Source organism: Chiloscyllium plagiosum, unplaced genomic scaffold, assembly GCF_037043375.1.
Source record: "Chiloscyllium plagiosum isolate Xiang-an unplaced genomic scaffold, Cpla_swu_hap1 HiC_scaffold_20, whole genome shotgun sequence".
In the NCBI taxonomy this organism is placed as follows: domain Eukaryota; kingdom Metazoa; phylum Chordata; class Chondrichthyes; order Orectolobiformes; family Hemiscylliidae; genus Chiloscyllium; species Chiloscyllium plagiosum.
In genome coordinates this window covers 42,915,889-42,930,057 of record NW_028270158.1, presented here as the reverse complement: position 1 = coordinate 42,930,057, position 14,169 = coordinate 42,915,889, and the positions used below count along the sequence as shown (strand labels likewise).

General features: G+C 39.4%; 1 protein-coding gene across 2 annotated transcripts in view; it reads left to right on the top strand.

Annotated features, from left to right (window-relative positions):
- The window catches only part of srlb (sarcalumenin b), a 58,685-nt gene that overhangs the window by 11,818 nt on the left and 32,698 nt on the right, over positions 1-14,169 (top strand). For both annotated transcript variants that reach the window (XM_043711466.2, XM_043711465.2), the window contains exon 2: positions 7,635-8,771. In XM_043711466.2, coding sequence (XP_043567401.2) covers positions 7,635-8,771 — 1,137 coding nt within the window. The remainder of the gene's footprint in view (positions 1-7,634; positions 8,772-14,169) is intronic.

Below are 14,169 nucleotides of genomic sequence, written 5' to 3'. Positions count from 1 at the left end.
GAAGTGGGTGGGTCATTTGATTCTGACTGAGGTGGCAGCTAGGAGGGACTGTTGTTGCACGCTTCAAGATTCTACAAGATCTAAAACCAAGAACAGCATCAATTTTCTGGAAAATAGGCTCATTCAAGTCTTGATGTTATGCAAAGTCAGAAGTTCAAATGGCACCAGGTTCTATTCCAACAGGTGTATTTGAAATCACAAGCTTTCAGAGTATAGAATTTTCATTCGGTGAAGTGGACTATAACCTGGCATTGTGTGACTTCTGACTTTGTCCACCCCAGTCCAACACCAGCACCTCCATATCTTGATGTAATACAGTAGATGATGGGCTTTTGACCCAAGTTAATTGGGAATTAACTTCGAGGAGAAAGTGAGGACTGCAGATGCTGGAGATCAGAGCTGAAAATGTGTTCCTGGAAAAGCACAGCAGGTCAGGCAGCATCCAAGGAACAGGAGAATCGACGTTTCGGGCATAAGCCCTTCTTCAAGCCAACGTCGATTCTCCTGTTCCTTGGATGCTGCCTGACCTGTTGTGCTTTTCCAGGAACACATTTTCAGCTGGGAATTAACATCAACTCAAACACTATTTCCTTTCTTCTTAATTTGTCCTTAACATAAATCAAGAACATAAGAAATAGGGGTAGATGTATGCCAAATTACCTCTTGAGTCCACCCAATTAATCAAAAACATCATGACTGATCTCTTAATTCAGCTCCATTTCATGCCTATACACCATGAATCCCTCAAGATCAAAAAACTGATAGATAACAGTCCTGAATATACTGGATGAATGAGACTCCACAGTCTGCTGGGGCAGCAAATTAAAAAATTTCACAACCCTACCAGCAAGACCTTTTTTTGGATGCCAGAGTTTCCCACTCTATTACCTAAACAGTCATCAGGGAAATGATCCTGTTGATCATAGCCTCTCTGCCATCCTTTAACGTCCCAAGGAGCTTTGATTAGATGCAGACAGGACTTTTTGTTTCTTACTAAGATTGAGGGTCAACCATGGAAACCAGCAGACCAATCTCATTAGCCGAAAGCTCTGTAGTTCCAGTGGCAGTAATGGCCAGGCACACACACAGTCTCCAATTGAGTCCCAAAGTACAGAACCAGGTAAATCCAAAAGTTTCACAGAATAGAAGAATAATGAGACTCCGATAATGCTAGGGAGAAGGGTTTGAGGGTCTTGATAGAGGGTGGGTGAAGGGAGCACTCAGTGAACGGCACTGGTTGGGGCGGGTCACCTGATATGGAAAAGAGATCTTTGTGGGAGGTGTACCCTGACACTTTCCCACCTGATGCCCAAGCACAGTGATTTGCCAGGTTTCTGCCTACTCTTGAATTTCTCCTACCAGTTTTTAAAAGGGAAGAAAATAACCCTTGTGTCCATTTAAGCAGCTCAGTTGGGACAATTGAACTTTGGTTACTCCACATAAAATGACACCGGTTTGGGTAGGCAGTTAGGCAGGTGCCAATCCCCCAACCCCAAATGCACAAGTGGACTGTATAATTCTGTTTTTTTGAGGGAAGAAATTCCTACTGATTGACTGTGCCGACTTGTAAAATTACTTTTCAGGTACAACTAAGTGTAACATAAGCAATGAAAGTGCAGCAGTATTTGTTGATAATAGTGACAAGATAGCGGTGAGGACAGTACGGCATGCGACACAAAATGCTAATTGTGACTAATTGAAAAGTAAAGAAAACACCCAACTACTAGCAAATTTTGCCAAATGAGAAAATTATGCAAATAGAAACATGACCAACTACCATAGCAACTAAAGGAATTCTAGAAAGTTGGTTGTGAGAATTGCTGGTTTATGCAAGAATCATAGAAAAATAGTCTAGTGAGACATGTACATGACATCAGCACTAATTCGGTGAAACATGTGTAAGTGTTGTTTCATGAGATGAAACAGCTTTGAATTTCAAAAGCATTCCAATCACCCATCACTTGTTGGGCCTGTATGTATGTAGTGAAGGTAAAACCTCCAGTGTAATTCATGAAAAGAAAGATCCCATAGTTATATATTGCTCTGATTCCTGTTCTCTGGATAACCCAAAGGATTCCACAATCGATGGGCTTAATTTCTGCTCATATGTCTAATGGTCTTATAGTCTATTATTCAATCTGAAGCGTAGTCACTAATATTTTCCAGGAAGTTTGGGCAGCAATGTGTGTCCAGCAAGATTCTACAAACCGCAATATGTAAAAAGACCAGTAAGTCTATTTTTTGGTAATGTTAGTTCTAGGACAAATATTATTCAGGTGATAATAGTACCACTGTCTTTTTTAAACATTCACTTTACATTTCATCTGCAAGACAGAATACCTGACAGTACAGCACTCTCTCTCAATATCGTACAATAATTTAAGCCAATACCTCAGAGCAGTGAACCTGCACAGTTCAGCCTCTATGGTGGAGGCTGGTACAATTGCAACATTTAAGAGGCATTTGGATAGGTATATGAACAGGAAGGGTTTGGAGGGATATGGGCCAGGTGCTGGCAGGTGGGACTAGATTGGGTTGGGATATCTGGTTGGCATGGACGAGTTGGACCGAAGGGTCTGTTTCCGTGCTGTACATCTCTATGACTCTATGTGCTCACATCCTTGCAAGGGGAGCTGAAGCTTGAAAACTGGATCAGTGAGATGGTCCCATTCAATCACAAAAAGAATACGCATAAACATTTGATGTGACCGGATGGGTAAACACCTGCAATGATTGAATTATTATCTTAATAGACAGGTGAAGAATAGGCAATTTGGATGAGGTGCCTTGGAACTGCACAAACAGTAAATTCCCGAATATAGGAATAATGATAGAGGGAATATGATATCGAAAAGAAAATTCATGAGCAGGACATGACTGCTGAAGCAGTAACAGATCATCACTCTACAAAACAAAAGCTTAGAAATCACCGCTAATAGTGTTCATATCTGTAGACAATGCCTCCAGGTGAAAAGGAAGTTGATCTATACCTCTGGTAAAACTGCAATGGACATAATCTGAACATGTAATTTTAACTGCTAATCTATCTGGACATGCTACCTAGTCTGCATTGCTTTTGCTAGAATATTTTATGGATTTCCAATACTGCTTCCCTGGTTCTTCAAACAGGCAGTAAGTTGAGTGCATTGTAATAGAAATGGCAACATATAAACCCATACACTCAAAGGCCTGTTTATATGTAGAACACTGAACTAGGTTACAGAATCAATTTGAGGGGTTTGGGTTGTCCATATATAAAATATTGGATATTCAGGAACAAAACTAACTGAGATGCTTGTGTAATACCCCTAGAATGAATCACAAACTGGTTTTAATGAAAGGATATACATACAGATTAACTGCTAATCTGGTGTGAATTACAGGATTATACACTTTAAAATAATCAAGGGTAAATGCAGAGAGAATAGCAGTAATCTGGGAATGAGTTACTGACTGGAATCTAGTAATGAGGTTTGCATGGTGTATGTACAAAATAAGAAGAATTACAAATTCTGGTCCAGTTGACCTGAATGGAAAATAAATTCTGGCGTGGTACATAAAGGCTTGCTGATTCACCATTTCCTGCTACTAGGCAAGACCCATTTCATCACATGAAGTCAATCTTTTGAAATTCCAAGTGGAGATTTTTTTCCATAATTTTCATGGAAATCCAGGCTTGGTGTCAGCAATTATTTTAACAAATTTTCATGGATTGTCATCCTTCTGCTTTAGCTGTAGTGTAGGTCTAAAAGAAACCTAGTTTGAAACTTGAAAGTAATTTCATTGTTGGCTGTCTTGAGGATGTTGCTGATCCCAGATTCTCCCATGAAGGGTAATGCTCATCTGCGTTGGTAAAACAAAACAATTCTGACTGTTGAAAGCCAGTGCATGGAAAAGACCAATTCCAAAATGTGGGCTGTGTTGTCAGCTTTTTGAAATTGTTTCTAGTTCTCCAGAGGGAAAACGTTTTCTTAGAATGAGAAAAGGCTGCCACACAGGTCTGTATGACATTGAAGGGTTTGGTTTATGTCTGGGGGTGAGGCAAACAGCCTGTCATCCATCAGTATCCCTGTCTTCTCTGTGGAGAAACTCTTGGCCTCCATTTGGTCACTTTGTGACTACCTTGTTTCAATATTTTAAAAAGAAAGCTGAGAACTTCCTTTGATTTGATTTGAAATTAATTAGACTTATTTGCAAGGTAGATCACTAAATTTTGCAAGCCACACTTTTGATCATGTTGAACAAGGCTTCATTTCCAACTAAGTAGTTTGCTGACCCAGAAATTTGGAATTGGGTACAAACATTTGGTAGTGGTTGCACAGATGTTACTGTCTTTTACAGGGAAAATTAGAAAACGAATGGACTACTGAATTGGGTAGCTCAAATTGAGAAATATCTTGCCTTGTCAGACTCCCTGGGGGGAAAAGAAGCACCCAAAATGCAGGGTGCAGAATGTAGTTACCTCGCTGACCACATAATCAAATTGTAGGCAGCCATGGAGACATGGACCCATGTGGGGTGTGGTTGGAAGACCCACCTTAATTCTCTGGGACTTTTTTCCTAGTTGGTTTTGAATTTATCAGAGCTCTATTTGTTACCCACTCATTCCGCCCCCACCACCCCACAAACTGAATGGCCTCTCATTACCCATGAAGCTGATTCAATGCCAACTCATGCCCCACCCATCCCAACAGCCTCTCATACTCTTTATGCCTCATCCATAACTTCTTATCAAGTATCCACTATGGTAGACCGTAGGAGTCATGTAAAGTTGGAAAATTAAACTGCTGAGAGCTCTTTTGCTAGAGATGTGATAGTGAAAGAACTTCCATTCATAAAATCTATTCAATGCTTTTAAATCTCCTCAATCATTTAACTAGTGACATTGTCATTCCATGAATGAGTTTAAAACATAATAAATCTGTCAAAAATCAAATTAATTTCGCTTCATATGTCATTATCAAAGACAGCTAACCCTTATAACATCTTTAAGGCTCAACCAAATTGTGAACTTAGAACCCTCCGTGAAATAACTGTAGCTTTTGAAACACAAAAAGCATTCATAATGATATAACATTCACTTTTAGGGAAAGGTCAACAAAGACCTACATTGAAACCGTGCTACTTTTTATTCTAATCTACTACCCATAAAAACATTCCAAAAAAGGTTTTTTTTTTGTCTTTAACTCTCATTCATTAATGGCCTATTTTAAATTTAAAGTTCAGATCGTTTTAAAACCTTCATGTCATGACAGTTGTACAAGCTTTACCTACTCTTTGAAGGCATTCTATCCACTCCATCAATTCATAGCTCCCAAACTGCAGGTAAGGCTCTTGGACCTGACAACATAGGAAATGTTTGAACCCAAAATTGAGTTCAAATGGCTCTGCTGACACACTCTATCACTTCTTCTCTACTGGAAAATATTGAACCTGAAATGGGAGGCGATGTCTACATTTGGGTCCCACCTGCTAACTTTAAAGGTCCATGGAGCCTTTCCAATTTTGTGAAACTCTGGCTCTTTAACTCAAATAGCCAGGGCGGAAACCATTCATATTGAAAACATTCATAGTTAAACATAGACCTTTTCACATTTTGAATTCCTAAACTGTGTAAAGTTTTCTAATGGAGTGAGAGTGTTTCTGGGGGTTGGACATAATGTGGAATCAATACATTGTTTCAAAGAACAATTGCTTGGTACTTCTTTGTTTCAAAGAATTCTTGCTGTGATAACACATTCTTTAAATTAGGAGAATAGTGAGATTTGATGCATGGTGTAAATTAGAATGCAATCCTTTCCATTGGTGTGAGCATGTAACTACCATGTGGCAGGTTTACATAGGATATTTCCCTTGCAAAGGTGACCAAAATAAGTAATGATCGAAAAGATTGACAACAGTATGTGTTCAGGTAAGAAATGTTATATAAACAATATATGAATTAAAAGCGGGGACTTTGTTACATGCCCAATGAGGATTATCCTTCACCTTCCAACCTTTCCTTTGCATGAAGACTAAAGTTGGTTTGGCTTCTTATATGAAATACCACAAGAGATAGTCATGTGGAGGAGCTGGTATTGGGCTGGGGTGGACAAAGTTACAAATCACACAACACCAAGTTATAGTCCAACAGGTTTATTTGGAAGCACAAGCTTTAAGAGCACTGCTTCTTCATCAGATAGCACGTGGGACAGGGTCATAGGACACAGAATTTATTGGAAAAGATCACAATGCATTGAACAAACCTCAATTGCTGTTAAGTCTTTAATCACTTAAAATGGGGTTGCAGGTTTTGATTTAATATGTAAATCCCAGAACCTCTTTCAAGTCATAGTCCTGAGATCATGTAAGAGTTTATATTTTAACAAAAGGTAACATCTCAGCTCAGACAATGCATTAAAGGTGTGAGGTTAGAGTCTGTCTGTATGCCAACCTTGAGTCAGAGAACTTAGTCTGACAAGGTTGGAATACAGACAGACTCTAATCTCAAACCTTTAATGCATTGTCTGAGCGGAGATGTGACTTTTACTAAATCTTAAGTTAACTCAGGACTGTGACTTGAAGTTCTGGGATTTACACATTAATGAATCAAAACCTAAGTGGTTAAAGACTTAACAGCAATCTAGGTTTGTTCAAAATATCTCATCAGTTGTATGACACTAATCTTTTCTTATAAATTCTGTTTCCTATGATCCCTCCCCACTAACTATCTGACAAAGGAGTAGTGTTCTGAAAGCTTGTACTTCCAAATGAACAGACTCTAACCTGGTATTGTGTGATTTTTTTTTTAACAAGAGATAGTGTTTGTGTAAGATTTAGTTATACACACAGTCTTGACACCACAGGACTTACTTTTGTAATTCCAAAAAATCGCACAACACCCCCATGTGGTTATCTTCACTACATTTAATTTCTAGTAACTACTTTCTTGTTCTATCATCAGGCATTCTAACAGTCAAATTTCGGATTGATCCAGCCTGTGACATTATTGTAACACTCAATGCCATTTCCCTCAACATTTCCCTTTAATGATGAAAACCAGAAGTTGGATAATGCCTAGAGACAATAGCCTAGGTGATTTTTCTCTCTCCAGAACAATATTAACATGTACTGCCATTCTACCAACTTCTATTATTGTTTGCTGATACTTGTAAGAATTGATACTAAAATATTCCCTACACTTAACTTTGGTTTAAATTGTCCCAGAAGGATTGGAAAAATGCAATTAGTATTGTTACTCACTGCACTCAATGACAAATAGTTTTACTAAAGGTGCTGATCACAATTCAATTACTTGTTGCTGCCTCATGAAAGTCCTTTTTACTGGAAAACCATGCTCGAAAGGGGCATACAGATTTTAGTGTTAGTTTTAATAGACTATCCTCACAATCAATGCTTCACGATTGAGTGACACAGGCCTATATAGCTCAATACGTGTAGCAATACCTGTTCTTCAAACATTTCTAAGTCTGTAACAGCATTTCTTTGAATTTTTATTTTCCCTCTAAATTATTTTTAACAAAAACACATTGAAACAGAAAATTGGTCTTGAACTTAGTGATAATGTCTGATCATTTAGAGCCAGACCCAAGATTTCATTAATCTCAAAAGTGAAGATGTTGTCGTTCTTGCAGGAAACCAAGCCTTGGCCACAGACCCAAGTGTCAACGTGAATGATGAGAAGTTTATGAATGGTAAGCAGCAACGAGAAAAAGCCAATCCCCCACTGTCTGCAGACTCAGCATCTGATGGTAGTTCAGGCTTGGGATCACACAGTTCCACAGTGGAATTATTTGACAAAGAAGAAAAAGGTCAGTCACACATTGATAACTGTGTAGCAGCATGTTCAAGATGTGCTGCTGTACATGATAATGTGGTTAAGTGTGATGTAAAAGATCAAGAATCTCAAAGCAATGAAGCCAACTTCAAAAATGACAGTGAGGTGTTGGTTATAAATTCTGAAATAATTGAAAGCCTAGCATCTGACACTACTGATGTCAAGGGTAGTGTTCCTGCTGATAACATGAATGGTAATTCACAAGAATTGGATCACAACAGCACAGAAAATGAAAGTGAAGAAAATAATGACAACAAATCCCATGAAGGTGAAGAAACCAAACCAAGAAAGCAAGCACAAAGTGGGGCCACTGAACGTGCTGCAGATTCTGAAGAACAAAATGAACTAAACGGCAATAGAAGTGAGCATTGGCCTGAGGTGGATGATTCCAATGATGACTTGTATCACAAGGAATATTTTTCAAAGGAAACAGAGGATAAGACAACAAGCCAAGAAATGGACAAGTCAAAGGTGCTGGAAGAGGAAGAATTGGATAGTCAGGAAGCAGCTGATTCCGAGCAAGAAGCTAATATAAGGAATGGTGAATCTGAGGGACAACAGCAAAATGATGAGGGAATTGACAATAAATCTGAGATTGGAACAGTTGAGGAAAAAGTAATAGAATCCGAAGCTTCTGATAGTCAGGACATTTTAGAGATTGCAAAAAGTGACAATGGCAAAGAATCTGAGGAAAGTGGTGATAAGAATGTAGCATTTGCAAATGAAGTGCAAGTATTGGATCAAAAGATAGAAGAAATCAGAGTTTCTGAGGAGGAGATTATTAAGCCAGGCTTCATTATTGATGAAGCAGCTTCCTTTCTAGGATCTGAGACCACAGGAAAGGAGAAAGCTGCAAATTTTGAAGGAAGAATGCCTGACAGCACTGGTGATAACATAGGGCTACCTCCTGAAGCAAAGGAGCAGAAGAAAGATGGTGAGTCATTGAAGACTCATCACTTAACATAGCACCAACATGTTTAGCCATGGAATTTCATTATATTCTTTGGGCTTCCCACATCAACGTCTTCTAACATTTCAGCCATATGAGTGAGGCTGACCAATGGAATGGAGTTATATTTGGATTTTCTGCTTGTGATGCCACTAACTTCACCATTAACACCTAGAGTAATTCATTAATATCACATTTTTTCACATTATGCATGGTTTCGGTGTGGTTTGATCTTCTTTATCTCTAATACTTGTGCACAGAAATTTGCTTCAGAAGATTACTGTCTCTGCCATCAATGTGATGCCTTATTTCAAGATAATACTTAAAACAATTACTACAATGCAGAATTAATCACTAGATCAGTGAAATTAGAACTGTGTTCATACAACAAACAGTTTGCTTACTCAATGTGTTAATTAAAATGAGAGAAGCTACACTTGTGCAACCAGTGTCTTGTCAGTCAAAACCCCACAATTTACATGAGGTAAAACTCTCTCTCCATAGTTCCAAGACATTGCAGGACATGTACAACACAGGTTAGATACAGCATAAAGCTCCTTCCACATCAAACACACCCAGGGAAGGAAACATTGGTTAGATGCTTTTGTGCACGGAAAGGAAAGCAAACCGCATCAATGTTCAGATGTATAAAGGTAACAATAGATAAGTAACTTTTTAAAAATTGAGCAGTGATATGATTGCTGCTTTTGGGTTTGGAAATAAGAGACCATTGTCCAGAACAGTAGAACCAAAGAATGTGGCCTATGCTTGAAAGGGAGATAGAACAAAACAAATTTGTGAAATATTTAATTGGATGAGCAATTAATCTAAAGTACAGGTTCCAAGGCGGATGGTGAAAATCAACAATATTAATTAATTTAAAGACCACTTATACAGGTTTAATTTAGAAAATAAGATTTTGGATTACAATTGCAACTCTTGTAATACGTGTAAGCTGCTTGGGAAGAGCAGGTGACTTTGAACCTATGGACATAAAGGTTACAAATGTGAATGACTTAAACTAAAGGGACAGTGAATCATCCCCATGAAGGGTATTGATAAGGTGAATAGCAAGGGTCTTTTCCCTACGGTCAGAGTTCAAAACTGACGTGCAATTTTTAAGGTTAGAAGAGAAAGTTTTAAAAAGGACATGAGGGACAATTTTTTTTTACAGTGTAGTTCATGTGTGAGATTAGACTAAATTCCCCACAGTGTGGAAACAGGCTCTTCAGCCCAACAAGTCCACACTAACTCTCCGAAGAGTAACCCACCCAGACCCATTTCCCTCTGACTAATGCACCTAATACTCTGGGCGATTTAGCATGGCCAATTCACCTGATCTACACATCTTTGGACTGTGGGAGGAAACCAGGGCACCCGGAGGAAACCCACACAGACACTGGGAGAATGTGCAAACCCCACACAAGCAGTCACCCGAGGATGAAATCGAACCCGGGTCCCTGGTGCTGTGAGGCAGTAGTGCTAACCACTGAGCCACCATGTCGTCCCAAAGTGGAAGTGGTGGATGTAAGTACCATTACAACATTTAAAATATTTGGATAAGTTCATGAATAGAAAAGGTTTGAGGGGATATGTGCCAAACACAAGCAAGTGGGACTTGTTTAGTTTAGGAACATGGTCGGCGTGGACTAGTTGGACCAAAGGCTCTGTTTCCATGCTCTATGACTCTATCCCGATCTCCCAATAGCAGTGTTAAAACTCAGCTAACTTTTTTCTCTTTTTATAACACCAACAGATTGCAGGGACTGGTTCTGTGCAATGAACTTGTCTTCACATCACACACTGACACACTTGGGACATTTTAAAATAAATGCCAAATTCAACCAACCAATCTTAGTTTTATTCATTGTCTATGATGGTTTAGCTAATTTGATTCTTAGTTTCCCATATGTGGTGCTTCATCATTTCATCAGGATCCCCAACGTAACTATGTTGTATTGGTAAGTACAGCAACAAATTTGTATGTAATAAAATCAGACGAACAGCAAATGTTAGTTAGACAATAGGTGCAGGAGTAGGCCATTCTGCCCTTTGAGCCAGCACTACCATTCACTATGATCATGACTGATCATCTTCAATCAGTATCCTGTTCCTGCCTTATCCCCATAAGCCTTGATTCCACTATCCTTAAGAGCTCTATCCAACTCTTTCTTGAAAGTATCCAGAGACTTGGCCTCCACAGCCTTCTGGGGCAGAGCATTCCACACACTCACCACTCTCTGGGTGAAGAAGTTTCTCGTTCTAAATGGCCTAGCCCTTATTTTTAAACTGTGTCCTCTGGTTCGGGACTCACCCATCAGCGGAAACATGCTTCATGCCTCCAGAGTGTCCAATCCTTTAATAATCTTATATGTCTCAATCAGATCCCCTCTCAGCCTTCTAAACTGAAGGGTATACAAGCCCAGCCATTCCAATTTTTCAACGTAAGATAGTCCTGCCATTCCAGGAATTGACCTCGTGAACCTACGCTGCACTCCCTCAATAGCCAGAATGTCTTTCCTCAAATTTGGAGACCAAACCTGCACACAGTACTCCAGGTGCAGTCTCACCAGGGCCCTGTACAGTTGCAGAAGAACCTCTTTGCTTCTATTCTCAATTCCTCTTGTTATGAAGGCCAGCATGCTATTAGCTTTCTTCACTACCTGCTGTACCTGCATGCTTGCCTTCATTGACTGATGTACAAGAGCACCCAGATCTCTTTGTACTGCCCCTTTACCTAACTTGGCTCCATTTAGGTAGTAATCTGCCTTCCTGTTCTTGCCACCAAAGTGGATAACCATACATTTATCCACATTAAACTGCATCTGCCATGCATCTGTCCACTCACCTAGCCTGTCTAGGTCACCCTGTAATATCCTAACATCCTCCTCACATTTCACCCTGCCACCCAGCTTTGTATCATCAGCAAATTTACTAATATTACTTTTAATACCATCATCTATATCATTAATGTATATTGTAAAAAGCTGCGGTCACAGCACTGATCCTTGTGGTACCCCACTGGTCACCGCCTGCCATTCTGAAAGGGAGCCACTTATCACTACTCTTTTTGTTTCCTGTCAGCCAACCAATTTTCAATCCAAGTCAGTATTTTGCCCCCAATACCATGTGCCCTAATTTTGCTCACTAACCTCCTATTTGGGACTTTATCAAAGGCTTTCTGAAAGTCCAGGTACACTACATCCACTGGATCTCCCTTGTCCATCTTCAGAGTTATATCCTCAAAAAATTCCAGAAGATTAATCAAGCATGATTTCCCCTTCATAAATCCATGCTGACTCTGACCTATCCTGTTACTGCTATCCAGATGTGTCATAGTTTCATCCTTTATAATTGACTCCAATTGAGGGAGGCATGTAGGCCTAGACGCCAGAAAACCAAATGCTTTTTTTCGATTGTAGAGCATTTGACATTATGTTCCCTTGAAGAGGGAGAGGCAAACCACACCTTTTTAATATATCTTCCAAGAAACCGTACCTCTCACAAAGAAACACTGCCTCAGCCTAGGTTATGGGGTTAAACCATAATTGAGTTTGAATCTACAGTTCTGCCTTACAGCCAGAAATGTGATTAAACTGACATTCTTGTAGGGTAAAATCAACTTTATTATTATTTTCTCATCACCTCAGTTGGAACAAGTGTCCTTGATGAGGTAAGGGTAGCATTGGGTGGAGAACTAAATCTACCTTGGAACAGCATCCTATTTACAGTCTTTTGTATAAGGTCATATGGAGAGAATTACTACTTTTGAGCAGAGTGAACCTTTACCAGGCAGCCACAATTGTCAGTGAAAAATCTTACGTTAGTGCAACAGTCCAGAAAAGTGGTGAAATATGTGAAAATGTCCTTTACCAGCATAGTGAAGTGCCTCCCCAGTACTGTAAATTATGTCATTACTATTCACATTTAACGCAAGTATTTGTCTTAAATCAAAGAGAAAAGGCTCTTGCTGAGTCAAGTTCACAATAACACTGTTCAAAGAGAGAATCTAATGTAATAGTTTACAAACCACCAAATGGTATTGTGAGTGGTGATGTAAAGAGGCCTCGAGCCATTTTAAACAAGTTGAATGGTCAAACATTGTGGTTGATGTAGAATGATGTGGATAAGTTTGAAGCTGTCCACTTTAGTCAGAAAGCAGAATGGCAGAGTATTATTTTAATGGTGAAGTGTTGATGTACAAAAGGGACCTGAATGTCCTTGTACACCAGTCATTGGAAACGAGCGTGCAGGTGCAGCAAACAGTTAGGAAGGAAAATGATATGTTGGCTTTCATTGCTAGAGAATTTGAGTGCAGAAGCAACAAAGTCTTATTGCAACTTTTTTTTATTTGCTCACAATATATGGATGGCCCAGCATTTATTGTCTGTCCCAAGTTGCCCTTGAGAAGGTGATGGTGAGCTACCTCTTGAACCACAACAGTCCATGTGTTGTAGATAGACTCATACTGCCATTAGGGAGTGAATTCCAGGATTCTGACCCATCAATAGTGAAAGAATGGCAACATATTTCCAAGTCAGGATGGAGAGTGGCTTGGAGGGGAACTTCGGGTATGGTGTTCCTATGTAGGAATCCTGAGGGACAGGGTTTTACATGTATTTGGAAAGGCAAGGACTGATTTTGGTTAGTCAATATAGCTTTGTGTGTGGGAAATCATGTCTCACTTAATAGTTATTTTTGAAGAAGTAATGAAGAGAATTAAGGACAGAGTGGTGGATGTGATCAATATGGACTTCAGTAAGGTGTTTGACAAGTTCCTAATGGTAAACTGGTTAGAATGATTAGATCATGTGGAATACAGGGTGAACTAGCCATTTGGATATACAACTGGCTCGAAGGTAGAAGACAGAGGGTGATGGTGGAGGGTTGTTTTTCAGACTTTGAGGCCTGTGACTAGCCAGAAGAATCAATGCTGAGTGCACTCCTTTTTGTCATTTATATAAATAATTTTGGATATGAACATATAAAGTATGGTTAGTACATTTTGCAGATGACACCAAAATAAGAGATGGAGTGACCAGCGAAGAAGAATACAACAGGCTCTTGATCAGATGAGCCAATGGGCCAAGAAGTGGCTGAGGGAGTTTAATTTAGATAAATGTGAGGTGCTGCACTTTGGAAAGGCAAATCAGGGCAGAACTTATACACTTTAATGGTAAGGTCCTATGGAGTGTTTCTGAACGAAGATCTTAGAGTGCATGTTCATAGCTCCTTGAAAGTGGAGTCACAGGTAGATTAGAATAGTGAAAAAGGTGTTTGGTATGCTTTCCTTCATTGGTCAATGCATTGAGTGTAGGAGTTGGACATCATATTGCTGCCATACAGGACATTGGTGAGGCCATTTTTGGAATACTCTGTGCAA